This window comes from Oryctolagus cuniculus, chromosome 8 (genome assembly GCF_051225735.1).
Source record: "Oryctolagus cuniculus isolate XC-2025 breed Fujian yellow rabbit chromosome 8, ASM5122573v1, whole genome shotgun sequence".
Taxonomy (NCBI): domain Eukaryota; kingdom Metazoa; phylum Chordata; class Mammalia; order Lagomorpha; family Leporidae; genus Oryctolagus; species Oryctolagus cuniculus.
The window spans coordinates 88,805,632-88,829,845 of record NC_142874.1 but is presented as its reverse complement, the minus strand read 5'-3'; the positions used below and the strand labels follow the sequence as shown (position 1 = coordinate 88,829,845).

Below are 24,214 nucleotides of genomic sequence, written 5' to 3'. Positions count from 1 at the left end.
AGCTAAATCTCAAGAGGTGAGTCACTCAAGTGAAGGGCACCCTGGGTGGACAGAGAAATACATTGCAGCCTCAGAAGCCAGAGTTAAGGGTACATTCCAGGAAATGTAAGACCTTCAATCCAGCAGAGTTCATTGTGTGTTTCAAGACTATTTGATGAGAGGTGCATGGCTGCTCACGGAAGGCCTTTGGTGTCGTGTTACATAGATTAGCCTTTATCCCCAAGTCTAGAGGAACATGATAAAGATTGCAAACAGAGAAATTACATAATATTTTGGAGCTTATGATCTGGTACTAATGGGTCCAATCTAGCACATAAGTGAATGTACTTTTGCTCTGAGTGTTTTCACATCTTTTTAAATAGTTGCCAGCATTTCAAAGGAAATATGGTATCGGGCTGTGTTGAACATCAGTAGCTCCGTGTTGCTGCATCGCATTGCTGGCTGTGAGCGTAGGTAATTACCCCACTTGAAAGAAACTTGTGCTTCAGTTCGTCTAGGGTCTCACCATGTTCAGGGCAAATGGCTGAGACTTGTAGGTTGCATGCCCGGTTCTGAACTTCCACATGGGCAATTTGGAGAACAACTGTTTGAGGCTCAGGACTAGAGGCTATTGCTGTCAACCTACTGAGAGGCGAGGCTTGATTTTAAGTAGTGATGGTAGGGGCAAAGAGGAGAGAGAGATTGAAAGACACTAAGAAGAAAAGACAGTGAGGCCTGCAGCAGCAGGGCATTGCAGAGGGAGCTACTTCAAACTGTGTTTTTGAGGAACTTTCCTAACCCTCCTGAGCTCCGACTTCTTTTTGCTAAATGTCGATAATAGTCCTATTATCATTTTTAAAACGAGGATCACAGGAGAAATTACTGAGAAGGCACTTAGCTGGGCAGCTGGCTTGCATTCAGTTTATAACGCGGTGGCTGGGGTTGTGATGAGGAGGGTTGTGGAGAGTGGAGTAGATGTTATCCAGAAGGACCCCCAAGTTTCTGGCCTGTGTGTGACGAGCTAGACTACGTGGAGAAGGTGCAGATGATGGGGAGCAGGTGTAGAAAATGACGCCAGTACTGGAAGTATGCATGTGAAGTGCCTGTGGGGCATCGCGGTAGAAAGGTTTGCTCTGTGGTTGGATTGGGGGGCAAGAGCTGAGCGGGACACAGGCTGTGATGTGATGTGATGTCTTCCCGCCTCTGTCCCACTGAAACCTTTCTGCCTTCACTTCATCACCCTCAGGCAACCTCGACTGATGCCACTACTCCCTTGATAGAGGAACAACCTCACACAGGAGAGGAGCGAGGTGGGGTAGGCAAAACACTGATTCACACCTGCTAGTTTCTAGTTATTGAAAACATCTTTCCAGCTTACGATTTTGGCCCACAGTTGAAAGAAACTAATACTTCAATATTCAGTTATATCAAGAGCTGAAAAAAATATCTCCTACTGCAAATTTTCTTTCCCTTTTTTGGTTGGCTTTTTTGATTTTATGTCACTGTTGCTTGTAATTCTAAGCAAATATTTGGCTGTAAGTGAATCATCATTAGGAACAAATGACCACATTTAATTTTTAAATTTGTATTCTCTCCTAACTCAACATATAGAAAATCAGCCACAACTCAAGTGCCACTTTCTCTTCTATGCCTTCCTGACTTTTGTAGCAGGAAATATTTTCTTTTTCTCTACTTTTCACTTTGACACTTGCACAGAGCCTATCTCATACTGCCCAAAGTTGTGGTTATTTGTGGATCTATATCATTTGTTCAGCCAGACTGTTAGTTCCATGAAGGGGGTTTAATCCAGATCAGTTCAGTACACTTGTAAAGATATAAGGGCTAGACATTTCGATTTAAAGAGATTTTAAAAATCCAAAAGATGAAAAAGATGTTATTTTAATAAAAAAAAAAAACCTGTGGTTTTCAGGAAAGAGACTTTACTGGGAAAAGAATACATTTTAATTGCCTGCCTATCTTAAGATCTTATTTTATATCATAGATCTTAGCTCTTGCTTAAGATCCTAAAAAGAACTCCGTTTTCGTGCTTGAAAACACATAACTGTAATCTGGTTTCATTATCTGCTGCTCACAGTCTGTTGATTGTTTGCAATTATGACTGGAACTCTGATTCCTAGTACAGGCTCTTCAGGCTGACAGCTGCCTTGTCTCTGAAGGACAGCTTTTGACCAGATGCACCGGTCCCAGTGGACTACCCTTGCACAGCCTGACCTTCTGCCTGTTCCTGGCTTTCCCTGCACCTATCCCCATGCTGGATTCCTGCTGATCCTTGAAGATTCGGCTCGCATTTCCTCTTGAAAAGCTTCTCTGCCTCGCTGCAGAGAAATTCCTGCTCTGTACTCTTATAACACCTTGCACACCTGTCATGGCTGTCTTTGTCAGGAGATTATTGGACGCTGTCTCAGAGCTGGTATTGTGTATTGAAAGATCTCTAAGTGTAGAGGGGAAGCTCAATTTAAAAAATAACTATGGAAATGTAACATGAGCTGTGTATGAATATACTTGTATATTTATAAATAAATCTGAACTATCCATAATTTATGTTGGACGTATGCACAGGGGCTGACAAGGCAGTGATGAGGGCCATGAAGTTACTGTGAGGGGTAAAGCAAATCTTGGAGATGGCTAGATTGTATGTTGAAGCTGATCTAGATATCAGTCCAGCAGACAAGGGGAAGAATGGCATGCCATGTGAAAGTATGGAGGGTATTAGAGAATGTTATTTTGGCGGGAGCTACTGTTGGCTTGTGTGTTTGTGGATGTGATTGGAGATGAGGCTGGTAGGATAGGTAGCAGTCAAATCATGGAATGTGGGGGCCAGTGTTGTGCAGCAGGTTAAGCTATGCTTGTAACGCTGGCATCCTATATCGGAGTGCTGGTTCAAGTTCTTGCTACTCTGCTTCCAACCCAGCTCCCTGCCAATGCGCTGGGGAAGACAGTGGAAGATGGCATAACACTGGCTGTTGCAGTCATTTGGGGAGTGAGCCAATTCTCTCTCCCTCCCTTCTCCCCTCCCTCTACATACCATCACCCAAATTCTGTTGCTCTTCCTTTCAAATAAATGAATAAATTAATATTCTAAAAAAATCATGATGGGGCCAGTGCTGTGGTGTAGTAGCTTAAGCCTCTGGCTGCAGTGCAGGAATCCCATATAGGTGCTAGTTCAAGTCCCAGCTGATCTACTTCCGATCCAGCTCCCTGCTAGTGGCCTGATAAAGCAGTGGAAGATTACCCAAGTTCTTGGGCCCCTGCACCCCTGTGGGAGACTTGGAAGAGGCTCCTGGCTCCTGGCTTTGGATTGGTCCAGCTCTGGCCATTGTGATCATTTGGGGAGTGAAACAGCATATGGAAGACCTCTCTTTGTGTCTCCTTCTGTCTATAACTCTGCCTCTCAAATAAACAACAACAACAAAAAACTTTAGAAAAAGTTTAAAGTCATGAAATGTGGTATTTGCATGCTGTACTGTTAAAACTACTATGATTAAATGAGTAAAAATCATGGGAGTGAGTAAGTGTAAGAGAGGAGTGGCTCACTGAAATCATGGGTTAGCAAGTTTTTGCAGTTTTGGCCTGGGTTAAAGTAGGAGTGATAAAACCCATTGTTGCATCACTTATTTAACTTATCTCTTATAGATGGACATTTAGGTTGTCTCAGATTATTCTTAATGTTCTTCACCAGATGAATTTGGAATTTAATTAGTGTTTTTCTTTTTAAAAAAATACAGAAGGCCAAACTGGTAAATGCCTCACATAGTAATCTATGTATAGTCACAAAGTTTATTTAATTTCTTAAATAGTGTATAGCTCAACTCATTATAAGCTGATTCTTTTAAACAGGGATTTTGGTTGCTATAAGAGGTGATAATGGTTACATTAAAAATTTCTAACCTATTGTGATGATTCCCCAGTAAACCTACTCAAAATTAGTGTATAATATCTTGTTTTCTTTATAAAAAAAAAAAGAGAAAAGAATACCTACTTATTTGGAAGACAGAGTAAGAAATAGAAAGAGAAAGAGTGTGTCTTCCCACCACTGGTTCACTCCCTAAATGCCTCCAACAGATGGGGCTGGGCCAGGCCAATGCCAGGATTCAAGAACTCCATCCTGGTTGCCCTCATGGTTGACAGGGCTCAAGTACTTAGGCCGTCCTTTGCTGCTTTCCCAAGTGCATTAGCAGGGATCTGTCTCGGAAGTAGAGTAGCCAACACATAAACCGGCACTGTCATGTATGCTGGTGTTGAAGACCCTGTGCCACAATGCCAGCCCCCATTTAATTAAAACAAAATGATAATTTTCAACTAAAAATAATATGTTGCATCATATCCTAATCATTTTTTATTGAACTCAGATATCTTTAAATGCTCTTTTTGAAAGAATTTCTTTTAGCACTACTTCTTTTCAAAACCTTTTTGGACTTCACTAATCCTCCTATGTGATTAATGACTGCCTCCTCTGTGTGCTTACCATGCTTCTATAATAAAGCATTTCTGTGCAAGGCTGTCTCATTACTGAATTTACCTATGTAATAATGAAGACTTGGTCTCCTACTCATTTTTATTCCCTTCTTAATTTGTGTCTTAGACTTTTTAATTTTTTAATTTGTGTCTTAGACTTTTCCTCCTTGTCTTCATTATAATCTGTACCACACTAGCATTTTGTTATTCTAAGTACTCTGTTTGCTTTTTTCTCATTTAGTCTTCCTAAAAACCTATGGAGTGAATGCTGCATGAATCATGTGGACTTAGTATTTTTTGAGTTAAAAAATAGCAATCTGGCAAGTTCCCACGGTTCAACCTATGACTTCCATTTGAGAGCAGAAAGGAATTGGGTATACATGGTTCACAGGGTTCCTAGGTGTAGAGCTGGGGACCCAGCAGTCTAATTCTAGTGTTGTGCTCCTAACCCTTCTCTAAAGTGCACTGAAAAGTAAAAAAAAAAAAAAAAAAAAAAAGCTTGTAAGTTAAGTAATAATATTTGGCAAGATATCCATATTATCATACTTCTATTCATATACTTTTCCCATTTTTGTATTGGGAAATTTAATCCATAGAGGGATTGAAATGGTAAGAGTTGCAAATACCTAAATACTCTTCATCTAAAATTGTGAGCATTTTATTCATTTTCTCTACTTTTGTGGCTCCCTCCTTTTCTCTTCCTGTTCCCCCTGTCACTCTCTTGCTGAACCATAGAAATAACAGCACTTCATGCCTGAACACTCCGGCATTCACTTCCTGAGAACAAAGGCATTTACCTGCTAACCACAAACTCAGTATCATATTTAACAAATATAACACAGACACAATAACACTATGTAGTGAGCAATCCATTAGGTTGCCTCAGTTGTCTCAATAATAGTTTCTATGGTTCTTTAAAAATTCAAATCTAATCAAGGATGTTCAGAGTTTTTCAGACTATCATTTCCCCTATTAGCTAGAATTTTTCTATAAAGAAGGGCTCAATCTTCTTTGCTAGAGTCATCTCAGACCTATGGGTCATTTTATTATTTACTTGTTACCGATTGCTATCAGTGTTTTTCTTGATGCCCAAATAATCACAGATGTGGCCATTACAAGTCATCTAAGCTCCCTTCTAAGTCTTTTTCATGTCTCCACATGATTCTTCAGTGTTTCTCTTTATGATTTATTTCCTTTTATTTATTTGAAAGGTGGAGAGACAGAGACAAAGATCTTCCATCTACTGGTTCACTCCCCAGATGCCTGCAAAAGCAGGAGCTGGGCTAGGTGAAAGCCAGGAGCTGAAAACTCAGTCTGGCCTCCCACAGGGAAACAACACCTGGCACCATTATCTGCTGCCTCCCAGGGCAGGCAGCTGGAATCAGGAGCCAGAGCCAGGACTTGAACCCAGGCACTCCAGTGTAGAATATGGGCATCTGTCGCTCCCCGTCTTCGTGGGGGAACGACACAGGACCCTGCGCTGTTCTTTCGTCTGCTCGGCCCTCCCCGGGTTTGCTGCTGGTTCTTCCCGGGTTGGCTACTATCCCTTCCACCTCCGTGGAAGGGCAGTTCCCCCTGGCCACATTCCCCACTTCCGCAGGGGAGCGGCACACCGCCGGCCGGCTTTCTCGGGGGCTGCACGGGTTCCCTTAGATGTTCCCCATAGATGTTCCTGGTGCGTGCCGTCTCTCTCCTCCTTTATAGTCCTCTTCCGCCAATCCTAACTCGGCTGCCCACACGCCGAGTACGCTGCTCTCCTCCAATCAGGAGCAAGTCCTACAATTTATTAGTTGAACTGGAGGCAGCTGTGCGGAAGCTGTTTACTTCTCTCCCAGCGCCATATTGTGGGAGAGCAGATGCATAGAATAAGTCTTAATTCGAGTAACTTAGTCTAGTCCGGATTGCTCCCCACAGATCCCCCTTTCTTTTTATTTTTTAGCGTTGATACGCGCCTGTCTTCGGTGTCCCGCGGCACACACTCTGCTCTACTTGCTAGAGTTGCCACAGGCTCTTACAAGTCCTATCAATCAGGCAAACCGAATCCGGGTCCTCTCTTCGCCATGTTGTGAGGAGGTTTTTAGGCGCTGATGCGTGCCTGTGTTCGGTGCCCTGCAGCGCATGCTCTGCTCTGCCTGCAGGGGACTTACAAGACCTATCAGGCAAACCGAATCCAAGCCTTCTCATTGCCTTATTGTGGGGGAGACTTATTAGTGTTGGTTCGTGCCTATCTTCGGTGACCTGCAGCTCATACTCTGGTCGAGCTGCTTGCTGGCGCTTACCGCCTTAATCAGGCAGACCGAATCCAAGCCTTCTAATTGTTGCATTGTGGGGAAGCTTTACTGATGTTAATTCGTGCCTGTCTTCGGTGACCTGCGGCGCATAAGCTGCTAGCCGCCGCAGGTGCTCATCGTGCTCATCGCCTCACTTAATCAGGCAGACCGAATCCAAGCTCTCACATTGCAGTGTTGTAGGGAGGCCTTTCTATTTCTCTATTTCTCTATCTCCGGGCATTCCTATTTCTCCCATTTTACTTCTATCTGCCAACATTCCCATTTCTCTCACTCCACTTCCAAACTTCTGTTTCTCTTATCCCCGCAGCTTCCCGCTGCCCGCCCCGAGGCTACTTCTCGGCGGCTTCCCGGCTGAGCTGCTTCAGCCCGCGCCTCTCTCATCTGCGCAGCTTCCCGGCTTTGCGCGGCTTGGCTTCGCGCGCTCCGCGGTCTCCACGCCCTTCGCGTCTGCACCACGGCCTACGCCAGCCCCGTTCCCTATCTATTCACGCCCCGTGCTCTCTCTGCACGCGGCGGCTTCCGCAAGTAACACAGCGTAGCTTACGTGTCCGCCACTAGCATTCAATCTAAGTTCCCCGGGCTAGCCTGGCGAATTCAACCCAGCGTACGTCTCCGCCCCACGGTTTGGCTTCCCGTCCTTTGCTCCCCGGGCTAATCAGACGGATCCCAACCAGGCTCACGTTTCAGCTTCTGGTTTCAACTTTTCGCCCCCTATTCCCGGGCTAACTTGAGAATTCCAAAGTGGCTTTCGTATCCGCCTCGGCCTGCCCCCCGCGGCTTCAATTTCCCTAACATTTTTCTCTACCCGGTATGTTTCCCCAAGCTTTCCTCCAACAATACTCCTCCCTCATTTCTCCTGGCCTCTCCCCACAGTCCGCATCCGAGTCTGTTTGTTCTAGCTTTCACTTTCGCTTTCGCCCTTAGAGATTTCTCCCAGCTTCCCCCCGTAGTCCGTATCCGAGTCTATGCCTAGGCTTTCAATAGCTTCTTCCGGCTCCTTTTTCGTCCGGCTTTTCCCTAGGCTGTTTCGAGTCTATGCCTAGGCTTTCAATAGCTTCTTCCGGCTCCTTTTTCGTCCGGCTTTTCCCTAGGCTGTTTGCTAGTTTCTCTCTCCGATATTTTCCCTAGTTCTTCCCGTTTCTTCCCTCCTAAGTTTCATATCCGTCCTAAGTTTCCTATCCGAGTCACGGCACCATTATGTCGCTCCCCGTCTTCGTGGGGGAACGACACAGGACCCTGCGCTGTTCTTTCGTCTGCTCGGCCCTCCCCGGGTTTGCTGCTGGTTCTTCCCGGGTTGGCTACTATCCCTTCCACCTCCGTGGAAGGGCAGTTCCCCCTGGCCACATTCCCCACTTCCGCAGGGGAGCGGCACACCGCCGGCCGGCTTTCTCGGGGGCTGCACGGGTTCCCTTAGATGTTCCCCATAGATGTTCCTGGTGCGTGCCGTCTCTCTCCTCCTTTATAGTCCTCTTCCGCCAATCCTAACTCGGCTGCCCACACGCCGAGTACGCTGCTCTCCTCCAATCAGGAGCAAGTCCTACAATTTATTAGTTGAACTGGAGGCAGCTGTGCGGAAGCTGTTTACTTCTCTCCCAGCGCCATATTGTGGGAGAGCAGATGCATAGAATAAGTCTTAATTCGAGTAACTTAGTCTAGTCCGGATTGCTCCCCACAGGCATCCTTACCGGGTCTTAACCACTAGGCCACATTCCCAAGCCAGGCCTTACTTATTCAGCTTCATGCTATAAATTACTACCAGTTGAGCAACGTTGACTATTTGAGTATACTTCATGACTGGTGAATTACAGTAATGTTGAATTAGAGATGGGCCCCACTCCCATCCTAGATGTCACAGTACATCAAAAGAGATGACAGTTCTGTACTTAATTAGTAGTTCACAGTCTAGCATCTGAACAAACAAGCAACAAAGAGATTATTTTATTTTAAAATTCTCTGGGAGAGTTACTTTGGTTTTCTTATGTTGTGGATTGTGTTACGAACTACAGGTTTTCCTTCCTGGAAGTATAACTTACTTAGTTCTATACCTGTCATCACTGTTGGTGTTCTCCATACCCTCGTCCCTCCTGCCTAGGGTATCTTATTATAATGTCACTCCCCTCCCTTCCAAATCCACTCCTCATGCTGGCTTTTTGGACCACCAGAGAACTAGTGGGTTGAGCCTGGAACAAAAATAAGAAAATTACATTGAAATTGGTGAATTCACTTAATCTTCTGTGTTTTCCCTTGTTGGATGGTAAAAATGAAGATAGTGTCTGCTTCTCTTCTACTTTATGTGGCTATTGTGTGGATAAATTTGGTCAGTTATATAAAGTGGGTATTCATGAGAGCTTTTAATAGATTGTCTTTTATGGTGATAACAATCAGAGGCACTTTTAGTCAGTTTTTACTGCAGCAAGAATTTAGATTTGAGTATAGAATTACTGACATTACACTAAAAGTAGGGTAGTAGGAAACGTATTTGATAACTAACTACTTCTATCTGAGTTAGACAATACTGTGTAGGTCTCAGATCCCCAGTTACATCAGTTAGGATGGATTTTTAGCAGTAAAATTTTAGCCTGAAGTTAAATAGAAGAGGCTTGGACACGTGACATTAAAGAACTGTGTTTGCCCAGCCAGTTGAGACTTGTTTCTTTTTCTAGTTCAAAACAATGATTTAGAGGTTATTTTAAGGGCACTTTGGAGATTGTGCTACAAGAATGTTGGTATATTTTGAGTGTGATTCACTCATTCGGGCTGATTTGCCTGATTTTGGCTACTGATCTCGGGGAAAAAGACATCTGTCACGTTATCTTGCCTTATCTACAGAGCTGCTAAACCATATGTGGATGCCAGGGATGGGGGCCATCAAATGTGGTCCCAACTGCTTGCTCTGGATCCCCATGAAGATCAGAGATGCAGTGCTGCCTTTTGTAAATAACCAGAAGCACCAGGAGGCACGGTGTTGCCTCCAAGTCATGGCATCTACTTTTGATATTTTGAAGACCACTGTAAATGGACCCCTGAAAATGGATCCCTTCTCCTTTTCTTTTGGGACCTAATGCTGGTTACCTACTAGTCACAGAGTGATGCAGGTTGTAAAGATTGGTTTGTCCTGGACCTCTGAACACGTATTACAGTGGAATGAGATACTAGAAGGGGGGCCAATTTATACACAAGTTAGGAATTCTTTTTATCTAATTTTGAAATGGGGTATGTATTTTATAATTTCATTTCTTTAGATGTAGAAATGAAATTATTTTAGACTCATGCATATATGAAATAACAGGTATAAAATAAATTTGACAAGTTGTATCTATGTGCTGGTATATACTCAAAACACTTCCTTTCTACCTGTATATCCAAAGAAAATCTTTGCTGGCTGAATGATAAACAGACTAAGTCCAGATTCCATGGCCTAGTGATCAAGGACGGTCAGTTAGGAATTGTGTTTGGCTGTATGTAAAAGTGCTACAGATAGTGCCCTCAATTGCTGGGATGTCCATTTAGGGTTACTATTAGGACATCTTTCCCTACCTCTCTTTCAGTTTTCCAGATCACTTCATAGTCATAAAAGGCCACTGTACTTCAGCAATGACTTTTACATTCCAGACAAGAAGACAGCCCCCCATGGAAGCAGAATTTCAGATGCCCCACCCAGTAACTTCTGCTTGCACTACAATTAGCCAGAGTTAGTTATTTGGCTATCCATAGCTACCAACGAGATATGTAGGGAATGTAGTTTTCCATTGCTAGGTCAATTTTATTGCTGAGTCCTCCACTCAAAAACAAAAAAGAAAAAATCTATTCTGTATCAAAGCAGAAGGGAAAGGGAGAGGTTGGTCAAGTCTCTGGCTGGCCTTCTGGGGTCCGCTGCAGCCCATCTTTGATCTTATCTGCTGTTATGAGTACTCTGCACCATAGCCGCTCAAGAACACATCACCCTCATTGAAAATCCCCAAGGAGTATCTCCTGCCCCCACTCTGCGGGAAAGCTTTTGTCTCCCATGCCATGCTGCCTTACCTCTAACAGACTTCCCGGATCGTAGTTCACACATGGGGCCATTTGGAGATCTGAAGCTATCATAGCTATGGCTTAGCCCAAATGAATCCCACAGTTAATTTTTCATATCCTCTGTGACTCTGATCCCCCTCATACCTCCCTAGGATGAGACATTGCATAGAACAAATACTCAATATGTACTTGTTGAATTCCAGTCCAAACCTAATGCTGGCAAGATGACAAGAGAAAGTAACTTTTGTGCAACCTTTATGAAAGTTTTTTTCTTTCTTTTTGTAAGAAGAAGAAAATGGGTTTTCATCAGCTTAGGCATATCCTATCATATTTAATAGCTGTCGGGAAATCTCAGGGTTGTTGGTTACTTCAGTGAATAGTTTGTCAGATAGAAGTGCAAATAGTGGTTTGTTTTAAAATACTGACTCCCTAAACCTGGAAGAAACATTGACAGTCTGGGCCTCTTGGAATGTGTGCATTTGATGTGCTCAAGATTAGGCATTCTGCTGAGGACAAACAATGAAAAAGGGAGGAGGAACAATAAAAACTTTTGTTCCCATAAAGCACCTGCAAGCACCATACTTGGAATGCCATCAAATGGTCAGGGGGTCAAAGGCAATACAATCTGGGGGCTCAAGGAAACTGTTTCCTGTGTGTGCCCTTCTCACTGGGCTGCGTCGTGTTCTCAAGGGTTATCTTCTGTACAACTCTTTCACGTTTTTAGGGATATTTTCAAATGCCAACTGTTGTAGAGGTTATCACGTTCACTTGGTGTGTCACGACCTTGAGTTATTTCCTTTTCATTTTGAGTATGTCATTCTGAGGGCCTCAGTGATGTGTGACTATTCAGGTTGTATTCATATATAAATGTTAAGGTTTATGGGATCTTTTTTTAAGATTATTTTTTTAAACTTGCATTTTTTGGTGATAGGGCCTGAAATCTCATAAAGAGTGGCTTGTTTCTGGGACTTGTTTTAAAAACTGCATATAAACCATCTATCAGGTATTCAGTTGGCTGAAGAATAATATTGAAAGGCCTTCCTCCAGAATTCATCTGTTCTGACAGATCTGAACAAAACTGCTTCCCATTGAATTTATTATATTAAAAAGTCTATTTATTTATTTGAGAGACAGCCACACAACACCCACAGAGAGAGAGAGAGAGAGAGAGAGCACTATCATTCACCGACTCACTCCACAGATGTCTGCAGTAGCTGGGACTGGACAAAGCTGAAGCTGGAAGCTAGTAACTCAGTCCAGGCCTCTAACCTGGGAAGCAAGAACCCTATTGCTTGAGCAGTCACAGACCCTCCCAGGGTCTGCCATATCAGGAAGCTGGAGTTAGGACCTGGAGCTGGAAACTGAACCCAGGCACTTCAGTGTTGGACACTGGTGTCTTTTTTTTTAAAAGATTGGCACATTTATTTGAAAGTTACAGAGAGGGAGAGGCACAGAGAGAGGTCTTCCACCCACTGGTTCACTCCCCGAATGGCCGCAATGGCTGAGGCTGGGACAGGGCAAAACCAGGAGCCAGGAACTTCTTGCAGATATCACACATGGGTAGTAGGGGCCCAAGCACTTGGGCCGTCGTCCACTGCTTTCCCAGGTGAAATAGCAGGGAGCTGAATTGGGAGTGGAGCAGCTGAGACGGGAATCTTTACTTATGTGGGATGCTGACATTGCAAGTAGAGGCCTTACCCACTACGCCACAATGCCGGCCCTGACACTGGTATCTTAATTGGAGGTTTACCTGCTAGGCTAAATGTCCACCTCCCCCTTTGAATTTTATGCTATGTGTAAAAGCAGAGTTTAGGAATTTCCCACGCATATTACCATCTGCACTCTGCTCATCCTTTCTTTCTGCACGCTTTTTAGATTAAGCACCTCCTGAGCAGAATTGTCTAAAGATCCAGTGCTACAGGGCCTACCTCTGGTGACAAATAAACAAGCAAAGTAGTAAATGAGCCCTGTGGGGTCCTGGTGAGGGAGGGTTAGTGATTGTTGAGTGAGGAGATCTAGAAAACAAAAGAGCAACACACACACACACACACACACAGGCACACCAGCTTGGCAGGACTGCTGGAATTTGAAAAAAAAGAATGTTTAAGCATCATCAGGGAGGACACTGTAGCATTTCCCAGAGTGGAGAACAACGTGGGCAAACAATGAATGGGGAGGAACAGGTATCCGGGCTTCAACACTGAGTCATTGCCAATTCCAGTCCCTAATCAGTAGTTACTGCAGCCTGTGGCTTCCTCATGTCAGACCTGAGACCTGAGTGTCTTTTTTGATTTCTGAATGCACTCTCTGCCTCGTAGGATCTACAGTCCATCCTATGTAGCATCACCATTACCATTACATTTCCAGAGCTAATTCTCCTGACGATAAACTTACAGCAGCTTCCTGTTACCTACACATAAAGTGTACATTCTTCAGTCTAAATTGAGGGAAAGTCATCTGATACCTCTCCCCCATGAGTGCTTCCCACACTTCTGCTAGCATTCACCATCTCTTTTGCTCAATATGTACCCTGAGTGTCCCTTAATGAAATGATGGTCTACTTTGCTGCATAATTCTCTTCTCCTTGGGTAGTCTTCTCCTGTCTCTGTGAACACATGCTTCATGAAGGATCCAACGCAAGCCTCTTCTATGAGACTTTCTGTCAACAACTCTGTAGATTTTCTTATGTGATGGATTTTTTCACAAATTTCATATATGCTATCCATTTGGATAAAAAAATGCTGCCTTGAATTACAAGCTCATGATTATTATCTCTCTTTATCTGGATTGCAGGATTCTTGAGACCAGTTATATTCCATACTCTATTTTTCATCTACTGCAATGCATTGTACACATACTTGTAATAGAGCACAGTTTCTCATTCTTGTCACCATGATGTTTGAGGCCAGATAATTTGTTCTGTGGTGAGCTGTCTGAGCACTGTGTTCAGCAGCACCCCTGGCCTCTGCCTACTACATGCCAACAGCACCCATACCCTTCCGTGTGACAACCAAAAATGTCTGGCAGCATTGCTGAAGGGCAACAGTACCCCACATTGAGAACCACTGCCGTAGAATAAACAGAATAAATTCCAATCAGACCATGAAAAGGCTTGGGTAAAGATGGACAGCATTTTGAGCTCTTAAAAGCAGTGGAGCTTGGTTTGTAGAAGAGTGTCAAACAGAACTTTCTGCTTGCTTTGGGAGGCCAGAGAGAGATCATTATAGATTGAAGAACAATTGTAATGCATCTTAGGGTTAAGCAAGATCAAGATGACAGAAATCTTTAAAAATTTTAGTTCCAAAAGGAATTGAATTCTACTTTTTGTTTCATTTTGAATGATTTTATACTTAGAAATTTATTGGAAATTTATCCAGATTACATACCTGCTTTGTATCTTTGGATTAAGAAATACTTTTTGAAGTGTGTTTGAGAGAATGGATTTGAAACTGTGGATATAAGTTATTGAAAAGTTAAAACTGTTGAGAAGCATCAGTTATATTTAATGCATAATTTTACTTACTTTTCTTTCTTTTTAAGTATTTGAATATGGTCTTCAAGTTTAGAAAACTTCACAGCCCCAAGTGATACACATACATATACATAAAGTATGCATATGTGTGTGTGTGTGTGTGTGTGTAGTATAGTATAAACAGTCTCTAAGAACTGATTTTGTGTCTCTCTGCTACTTTGCTGTAAGTTCTTCATTTTTCTTTTATTATCAAACTAGGACATGACATCAATGCTATGTGGTTGCTATGCTGCTGATATAGAAATAATGCATGATATTCTCTTTTCACAGCTGTGTGCCAGCCACAATGCAAGCATGGCGAATGTATTGGGCCAAACAAGTGCAAGTGTCATCCTGGGTATGCTGGAAAAACCTGCAACCAAGGTAGGACAGCAGTCTGGCATAAATACCCAGTCATGAGCCTCCTGTATTCCTACCAAACAAAAATTTTAAAGTCTCATCTCAAACTACTTTCCATAGCTATTTGTTCCAAATACGTGAGCTGCCAGTCATCCGATAGATAAAAATGATGAAACTTGTTAAACTTTTTTTTTTTTTTGCAAAGGACAACTAAATGAATTCTAACCCCTTATTCTTTTTCTCTGATACTATTTATATTTTGCAGAAGATAATCACTGTATCCGTAAAGTAGAAGCCTTACATTCTGGTACTCTTTGTTCTTCTATTACTAGTTGGAAGCCTCGAGCAAACTGTTAACCTCCTCACACCCTAGTTAGTGCTCTCTTTCAATAGTGGAAGTCAGGTAGGAGATTTGACTTGAAAGTTAGAGCTTTCTTCCAGCGTGGAGGGCTTCGGTTCTGTGACTAAATCTCTCTTCAACTGCTGACCAAGTTGGATGCCCCTCTAAGAAATAAAAATGCTGGGGGGTGGTGTTGTGGCACAGCAGGTTAAGCCTCCACCGGTGTCTCAAGGGCATTAGTTCAGGGCCTGGCTGCTCTGTTTTTGAAAAGAAGCAGAGGATGGCCCAAGTGCTTGGGCCCCTGCCACCCACTTGGGAGTGCCAGATGGAGTTTTAGGTTCCTGGCTTTGGCCTGACCCAGTCCCTACTATTGCAGCCATTTGGGGAGTGAACCAGTGGGTGGAAGGCTTCTCTCCCTTTCCTTATCTCTCCCTCTCTTTCTATAACTCTGCCTTTTGAATAAATAAATCTATCTTTAAAGAAGAAAAAAGAGAAATAAAAATGCTGACCAATTTAGCAAGTGATTAAAAAATCAGCATCAATTGCTCATGAAAACATTTATCCAACATTGTCAGTGTCCCAGGTATTTTATATGTAATATCCATTTTAATCCTTACAACTACATTAGGAAGTAGAGTTTTATTTATTGTAATTAAGGTATAAATAACTATTATTCTGTTTTTTCCACTTGAAAAGATTGAAGCTCAAGAATTTTGTGTCTTTCCCAAAATCACAGAATTAATTGGTAAAAGAACTTATTTGTCAAATTAGAATTACTGCTGTATTATCCATAGTCTTTCTACCATACTAGTTTTGGATGAAAAAAATAAAAGTGGAAATGTGATCCTCTGACTCATCCTGAAACATCAGACAAGGCTTGTTTTTTAAATTGGTTGCAGCTAAATACTTCTATTGGGAGCTAAAAAGCTAGAAATAAAGTTAGGGCAAGATTTCACAAAAAGATAACAGGATAAGAATCAACTTTTACTTGTTTCTGAAATACTCCCTATCATTTCAAATGTCAAATGAAACAGTGATCTGGGCCTAACTACCCCATGAAGACTCACTGATCTCATCGGATACAGAAATGATACTGTTGAAACTCTACCATTCTTCCGTATTTAAATTATTCCCGGTCCTCCTTGAGGCGTGTCATGCAAACTAGTGATTTATAGATCTGGTTTTTACAACCATCCAGAACTCTGTTGTTAGAAAGTAAATGTAATTATTTATCAGATGAAATTCACACTAGTAAAATGTGGCATGTCCCATGGCAGGAGAAGCTGTTCATGTATTATCTGCTGTCTGATTTATAGCAGACTCTCCCAATGCTTATTTTCTGTCTTATATTTTAATAACTTGGAATTTATCAGACATTCCTGGGTAGTCTTTTTGAAATAAATGATGCTTTTGTTATCTCAGTTTTGATTTCCCTCCCCCAGTTCACAAGCAGCAGCATGCTCCATTCTGGCTATTGAGTTATCAGCGTTCGTTCTAGAATCCCGGTGTGCTGCTGCTGCTGCTGCTGCTGCCGCCTTTTTTTTTTTTTTAAGTAGTCAACTCCAACCCTCAGCAACTTCACTCATTTGTCAGCACTATGAAATTTTGTTTTCTTGATGCCAGGAATTTACATAAAGAAGACAATTTAAAGAAGCCACTTTCAAAATTGTAGAGAAATTCATTTAAATTTAGTTTCAGGAGCTACCTCAACTTTAACATGCTTCAAAGAAACGAACACTGTTCTGGGAATAAAGCTCTCTCACTGGGTAGCTCTTATTTTCAGAAAAGCTGTCTATCCCAGGCTTTTTTCCTATAACATGTACCTGTCTCCCTAAAATAAAAGAGAGCATATGCCGAATTAAAAATCTTGCTTCCCAGAATCATATTCCCTAGGGAGGAAAGGATTTCATTAGTAGCAAATGGGATTTTACACTTGTAAAAATAGTGCTGACACTAAAAATGTCATTTCAAGCCCAGTCTTGAAAATAAAACTCCAGCTTAGAATAAACCTATGTGTTTTAATCATCTCTTACTTTTCCCTCTTTACAAAAAGAAAAAGCCAAAAACAATGAGTTGTGGCACATTCCTGGGGAAAGGTTTGTGCTTTGGGAGCAGAAACCCTTTGTGGTGTCTCTCTGGTTTCGGTAGCTGAAAACGCTTATTAACCTGATTTGCACGTGTTAAGTGCTCATGAAACATTTGTTTCATATAATGGTTCCGGTACACCTTAGCCAGTCTCTGAATCTGGACTGAGAGCCCTGTTGAGTGCAAGAGGCTACGGGCGAGTGACCTGGGTAAGTGTGGGAGCTGCTTGGAGAGCGGCAGCAGAGCCCACTGTCCATCACTGCTCCATAACAGATTCACACTGGAGTCCTCCCAGCTCACACCTCTATAAGATGTAGATCCATGCCTCAGAGACACAGGAAATCAAATAGGTCTCTGTGTGCTTGACGAGACAAATACCAAGACATGAATTTGAAATTATTACATAGACCTGGAAATTAGTTTCTGATCAAAAGTAGATTTGGATCTAAGTATTAGCTAGGCAGGTATTCACCAAGATTTTGTTGGGAGTTATGAACTTTAATTATTAGCCCTCTGGAAACTTGCTGAGGAGAGTAAACAGCCTGAATAAATGACAAGTCCTTAGCCTGTGCTTTCAGGGCTGCCCGGAGAGCAACTAGAATAGCAGGTGAGCCACAGTTTGGAACTGGCGTAGTGAGGCCTGCTGGTGGCTTGCTCTTCCCTCTGTGTCTCTTTCTGGATTGGGTACACCAAGAGAAGATAGAAGATCATAGGCATGGACTGATCAGTAACATACCCTATAAGGCACAGAAACCCTTCACAGGAGATGAAATTCTAACCCAAATTCTGGTAAAATTCTCTGTGATCATTTACTTCCCTCCACATTTCCCTAAATTCTCCAGTAATTTCATTCATGCCTATTTTTCCTCTTCTTGATTCTCTGTACCCACTAAAGTCTTCTTTCTCCCTGGCCAAAAAAAGAATACTATTATGGATAATAATCTTTGTATAACTTTCCCATTTGGGGATGATTTTTAATGTGTAAAAAAACCTTGGAATTTTGAAAATGAAAAACATTCTTTTGAAGTTACAGTGTATTTTATAATAATTTCAGAAGAAACAACTTAAAGTGATCAATTACTAATGTTTTACTATGGCTTCTATTTCATATGTTGATTTCCTCATCCCAAGAAAAGAATCAGTGTCATACAGTACAGAGCATGCATTAAACTTTAGTGAAAATTCCTTAGACCAATTAAATTTGGTAGTTTGAACAAAACAAAGCAAAATAAAGACTATTCACAAATCTGACAGCTCCCAGAACCGGAACAGGTTATAAAACTAACAAGTAATGTGATCAGACAGCATTAATAAGAAAACAGGTGAGACACAGAAAGCAACTTAAATGGCTATAGCCTGATCAACTAGTCAACTGGTTATAACTTAGTTAATTGTTCTCAATCTAATTAATTAATTGGCTACAGGCCTCTTAGAACCAACTAAAACTCAGTTACTGTGATTAAACTCTACCTGGATTTTTGGTCTGTTGGGCCCAGTGCAAATCTAAGGCCTTCTACAAAGTTTTATTTAACAGACTAGTTATATCTGAAAGTTGATTGTTTTCCCAAGCACAACAATCTAAGTGCTTCAACCCTAATGTTCCTAATGTACAGCCTTATCTTTTGAAGAATATTATGCTTTCAACCCCAGAAACCAATTTTCACTTGATTTGAAAGTTTATTTTGCTGTTTGTAACATAATAGTCTTGAAACAGAATATGATTACCTTTTTGAGTCTCTGTTTTGAAACTCATCCACTTTATAATATTTGGTAAACTATTAATGGCAATGGTTAACATTTTTTCTTAACTATTGAAAAGCTTTTTATGTATGTTCTAATTAAATGTGACCTAAATGTATCATCAGTTCTTAGATGTTGATAGCAGCATTGATGATCTTTCATGCTATTATTTAAAGCCTTTAGGAAAATTGTAAATTTGTGCTTAATTTCCGAGTATTTTAAACCACCATTGTACCACATCAAAATATAGGAAAAAATCTTATGTTGGTTATTTAAGGCTTCAGTGTCCCTAAACAGCAGTTTGGTTGTAACGATATTTGAATAATTTTTTTATTATCTATCTTCATTGATAACTAAAACTATGCTTTTAAAAGTGGCCATTTGTTTTTTGGAGTTTAAGAAAACATGGCATAAGAATGATGGAAGACAATAATTTATAGTGTGCATTATCCTTGGGACTATACTGAATTTTTAGGAAAATAAAAATGAAAGAAGAGAGACTAGAAATACTAGAAATATTTTTGTAAAGTATCTAAAGCATTCTTTTTAAACCCCACCAACTTTGTGTAATTGTTTAATATATACTTGTAAAGATTTTTAGGGCTAAAAATGACATCCGTTCAAAGTTGACTCTTATTACCTTCTTCCTGGTGTGAAGACGAGCACGTCTACCCAACTCCTCTTGACCAAGGCAGTGAACAGCCTGTTTTTCAACCCCTGGATCAAGCCACAAGTTTACCTTCAAGGGGTGAGCGTGCGTTGTCTCAGGTGGTCTGCTCCTCCCACCTGCACGGCTTCCTGCAGTTATGTCACTTCTTGCAAATGTTCTGAAGACTGGTGCAGGAGTGTCCAGCCTCCAGCCCTGAGCATGTGAAGCAAGCCCCAGGAATTACTCCCTGGTGCTCATTCTCTGTGACCTGGCAAGCATGGAGCCTCCACTGTCCTGTCAATGCACCAAGTATCATTGCTTCTCTTCTTCTCTGGATTTCGATGTGTTTTCTAAAAATCAGATAGAAAAATAATTTTGTTTTCATATTTAGGCCTAAAGCCCAAAATTATAGAGCACCTGAAACTGGGGTTTTACTGCCTTTTGCTAAGTTGACTTTTAAAAGTTATCAAGTCATTTTCCCCACCACCATCTATTTGAGATGTCTGGTTGCCTAAAGATCAAGCCAAATATCAGAAAAACCTAACTTCTGATTCCAGGATGTTATTTTATTAGGTGTTTGGGAGCAAGTCATTTAAATGTGTTGAGACCTTAGCAAACCAATCAGTAACAGGGGGATAGTAATTCCTACCTTATTTGCCTGCAAGGATGGTGTCAGGATGGGAACACCAAAAATATTAATGTTTTAGTTGTGCTGGAAAGTTTTATAGGAAAGTAAAGTGATAGCTTAATTCTATCCCTTATCCACCCACAAGTTTACGAATTTAGAATAACTACATTAAAATAGTTTATCAATTCATTGGTTGTGCTGAAAGGGAACTTTATGCATTTCTGTACCTTCTGCTGAAGGAATTGGAGTAATGGGATTAATTTCAGAGTCCTTGACAACGTAAAGAATAGAAGCCGTGACAGTTGACCTATTGACATCTGTTTGCCTATGACGTCCAATTTAGTCAGAAAAAAATCTGCAGGCATAGGTTTGTGAAACATTGCCCAATTTAAGCGTCAGAGGGAAAAAAATGTCCAAATGCATTAAAATGAATGATACATTCTTTTCCCTAAAAAAAAAAAAATCCATTGGGTTATCTTAGTCAATGAGCTCTTCTAGATTTTTCCAGCTACTTTTTAGTGTGCGCATGCTAATAAAATTTCTGATTCTTCTTTTCCTGAAATGCAGTAATGCTGTGCAGCTTGCACTGATGTTCTGAACCAGCTCCCTTCTTCCCCCCTTCTCCCACCCAAGCTCCTGAATCTACCAACCTGCTTAAATGTACTCCTGACTGGTAATAGATTCCCTTTAAGAGCTATGTACTTCATAATTAAAGTGTTTACATGTAAGTGACTTAATCATAAAGATCTATCATTTGGTGTGTAAGCATATGATAGAACTCATTAAATGTTTTATTTATAGGTTTTCCTTATAATTTGTATTACTTTTTAAACTTCCAGAAAAACATAAAGATTAAATTTAATGTAAAAAACACTAAAGATTTGTTTTCTAGGTTCTCTTAGCAACTTTTAAGACTTATTTGAAACAGTGTTATCAAGGGGAGTTTTCATGGCCTTTATAGTGTTCTTCTTATCATTATTGGAATATTACTACCATTTTAAAGCATCATTTTTGAATTTCTGACTTAATTCTGTAATATAAGCATTACTAGGTCTGCAGTCAACAGGTTGTGATGGTGAGTGTAGCAGTTACTAGAGGCACCACACATTAACTCATTTTATAAGGTTTTAGGCCAATAAGAAAATAAGGTAACATTATTACAGAATAGAAACCCTTGAGAAAATTGAGGGTAATGAGGTTCCTCACTAGGATACCACATGCATTTGATATTTTGAAGCTCCTTACTTTAGCATAAACGTGGTATTTGGAAAATACTGATAAACATGGATGACTGTGGGACCCTATGTTGCAATTTCTATAGTGGTCTTAAACATTTGTAGGGGCCATTGTGAAATTTTTAGGCAACATCTGCCTGTGGCACATGGGGCAATGGTGGCAGTCACTGCGGACATTAACATCAGCCACCTGCCAGGGATGTCATCCAGCCCATCAGCAGCTGTTAGAATACAGTTTTCTCAAATTGCTCTCCATGTATTTGGATTCTTAGACACCAGCTTAAAAGGAGTAGAATAGCTAATGAATGTCTCGACATTTTATGTTTGTTGCAGATTTTCTTCCTTTTCCATATTATTTCACAGAGAATGATTCCCAGATTTTTTTTCTTTGAATTATGACATCTTACTGTTGTTTATTTCCTTGTCGTTTATCTATTCTTAACTCCAAAGTGCCTTCCTCATGGAAAGAGAAGGATGAATTTGGGGTGAGTCAGTCCCTAAGAACACCGGCAACCCCATTGTGGACTCTAACTATTCCTTAAGCGATTCTAAGAGGCCTTTCATCCACCAAGCCTGGAGTCAGGCTGTGGAAGAGCTGCCTCTGTTGGGTTTCAGCTTCAGCTTTATGGGCAAAACCTCAGAAGAGTTTTCCATCAGCATAGACACTGCTTATTTCAAAATGCCCAGAGCTGTAAACTCTGACCAATTCCCATGAGGAACCCACAGAAATTTCTGTGGTTCTTTAAGAAAAAAACCTAGGGATTCTTAACTGACTCATTTTACAATCCTTCAAAAAGTCTTCACTTGAAATGTTTTGTTGTGTTGTTTTATTTATTTACTTTTTAGTGCAGAAAAATATTTAAAACGCAAAGCCTTTCTCTAACAATGTACTCAGATTTAAATACTATTTAGATAGTATCAGTCATGGATTTCTCACATCCAGGGCAGGGCATCTTAGGAATAATAATTAAGTCCTCTTAGAGGGTGAAAAAAAGATTCTCCAATTCTGATTTTTTATAAATGTTGAAATGTAAGGTAGAAGAATATGGCAGAGGAAGACAATTTCTTGCTCACACATTCCTTCTTAATTTTTACTTAAAGAGGAATAAATCAGTATTTTTGATGCTGTAATCTGCAGAACACATCATATTAATAAAATTTTTTGAATTATTCAAAAATGCAGTTCTATTTTGAAAACCCTTGACTTGGAAGAACAACAATATAGTAGAAAATTGAAGAAAGCTTATGAGATGACAAAGGTATTTAGTTTATTTATTTAACCTTTTTAAGCTTTTACTGCTGGGGATCTGCCTACGATTGTGTTAAAGGTAGGGAAAAACTAAGTTGGAAAGTCAATGAGATATGAAAATATTCTTAGGTTCAATAATTATTTGGTGGTTTTTTAAAAAAACTAGTTGGAAAGTCAATGAGATGAAAATATTCTTAGGTGCAATAATTATCTGGTGGTTTCAAAGCATAATGTAATGTGGTGATTTAGTGAAGTAAAATAAGCAGATCAGGCTTAAATTTGTTCAGATTTGAAAACCACTTTATGACTGGATATGTATATTTCTTATTCAATGACGTGGATTAATAGATAATTACTTTATGCTGGTGGTTCCAGACAAAATAGACATGTGGTCACATTTCTTTTTAATAAAGTCTATTTTGGGGGCATTACTATTTCATTGTTTGTCATTATGAGTTTTATGTTCACTTGAGGCAATGTTCAACTTCACGTGGAAAATTTTCATATGTGAAATTTATTAATTCACTTATATTGATATTTAAGCCAATACTTCTAAAATATATAATAATTCATTACTTTTTTCATTAGTATTTACATCCATGTGCCCTTCTTAATTGAAAATATGTTGGGGGCAGGATTTTTTAAAGTTCATTTTGTGACTTGAATGCATTTCTGAAGTTTTTCCTTTAATCTGAGATCAGTATAGAATCTACAACACAGCAAGAAAAACTACGTTAGTGATCACTGATTTATGTCGTTCTTATCTCTGAAGCCGTAGCGTTCTTTTGGGAAAGTCAAATCAGTTTAGTGAATTATAATCTGTACACTTCCCTGTAAAATAAAATATGCTCATGTGATATCTTCTTAAAGAAGACATTGAAAGAAAGAGTAAGACAGATTGCCAGGGGTGGCTGGTAGTGGAACCCAGAAGTTTGAGTTGACCGATGATAGAGTGCCTGTACCCATGAGGAGATTCGTGTGCCGCTCTTTCCAGGGATGGTCAGGTAGACACCTGTCTGTGAGGAGAATCAACTTGCCCTTTGTAGAGAGAGTTCCATAAAGGCCATCTGACTCCTGGTCACTTCTAGCATAACCAGCGATCAAATTTGGGTTGTCTGAACAGGCCTTATCCCTTTTACAAATGATGGCTACTCTATCTGGACCTCCTTTTCTCCTTCATTCTTCAATATACAAAAATAGTTCAGATGTTGTACATGAATGCTGAGGCTTTGTGATTTTTTCTGCTTCAATCCACATTCTTTTCAGATCTGAATGAGTGTGGCCTGAAGCCTCGGCCCTGTAAGCACAGGTGCATGAACACTTACGGCAGCTACAAGTGCTACTGTCTCAACGGATACATGCTTATGCCGGATGGGTCCTGCTCAGGTATGTCAAGAATCTCAACTGCTTTATAAGTGCTTTGGGCTTGATTGCTGCTATACTCTGGCAACATGCCTTTGTGAAAGTGGCCTTCCACGCCCTTCTAAGTGGGATATGTGTGTGTGTTTATATGTGTGTCTGAGGAATTGAAAATCAAAATAAGTGGCACCCACTTTAGATGTATAATGTTCGTGTACCATTGGTGCCTGTATTAAATTGATTTGGAAATGGTATTCAAACCAATAATCATCAAACTAAGTGCATTTCCTAATTTTTT

At 40.7% G+C, this 24,214-nt stretch overlaps 1 protein-coding gene across 6 annotated transcripts in view; it reads left to right on the top strand.

The window, feature by feature from the left end:
• The window catches only part of NPNT (nephronectin), an 82,494-nt gene that overhangs the window by 21,010 nt on the left and 37,270 nt on the right, over positions 1–24,214 (top strand). For 4 of the 6 annotated variants that reach the window (XM_002717182.6, XM_002717181.6, XM_089302981.1 and 1 more), the window contains 2 exons: positions 14,563–14,655; positions 23,824–23,943. In XM_002717182.6, coding sequence (XP_002717228.1) covers positions 14,563–14,655; positions 23,824–23,943 — 213 coding nt within the window. Of the gene's footprint in view, positions 1–14,562; positions 14,656–19,454; positions 19,545–23,823; positions 23,944–24,214 lie in introns of all 6 variants that reach the window. The other 2 variants (XM_008267522.5, XM_008267523.5) reach the window with 1 other exon arrangement.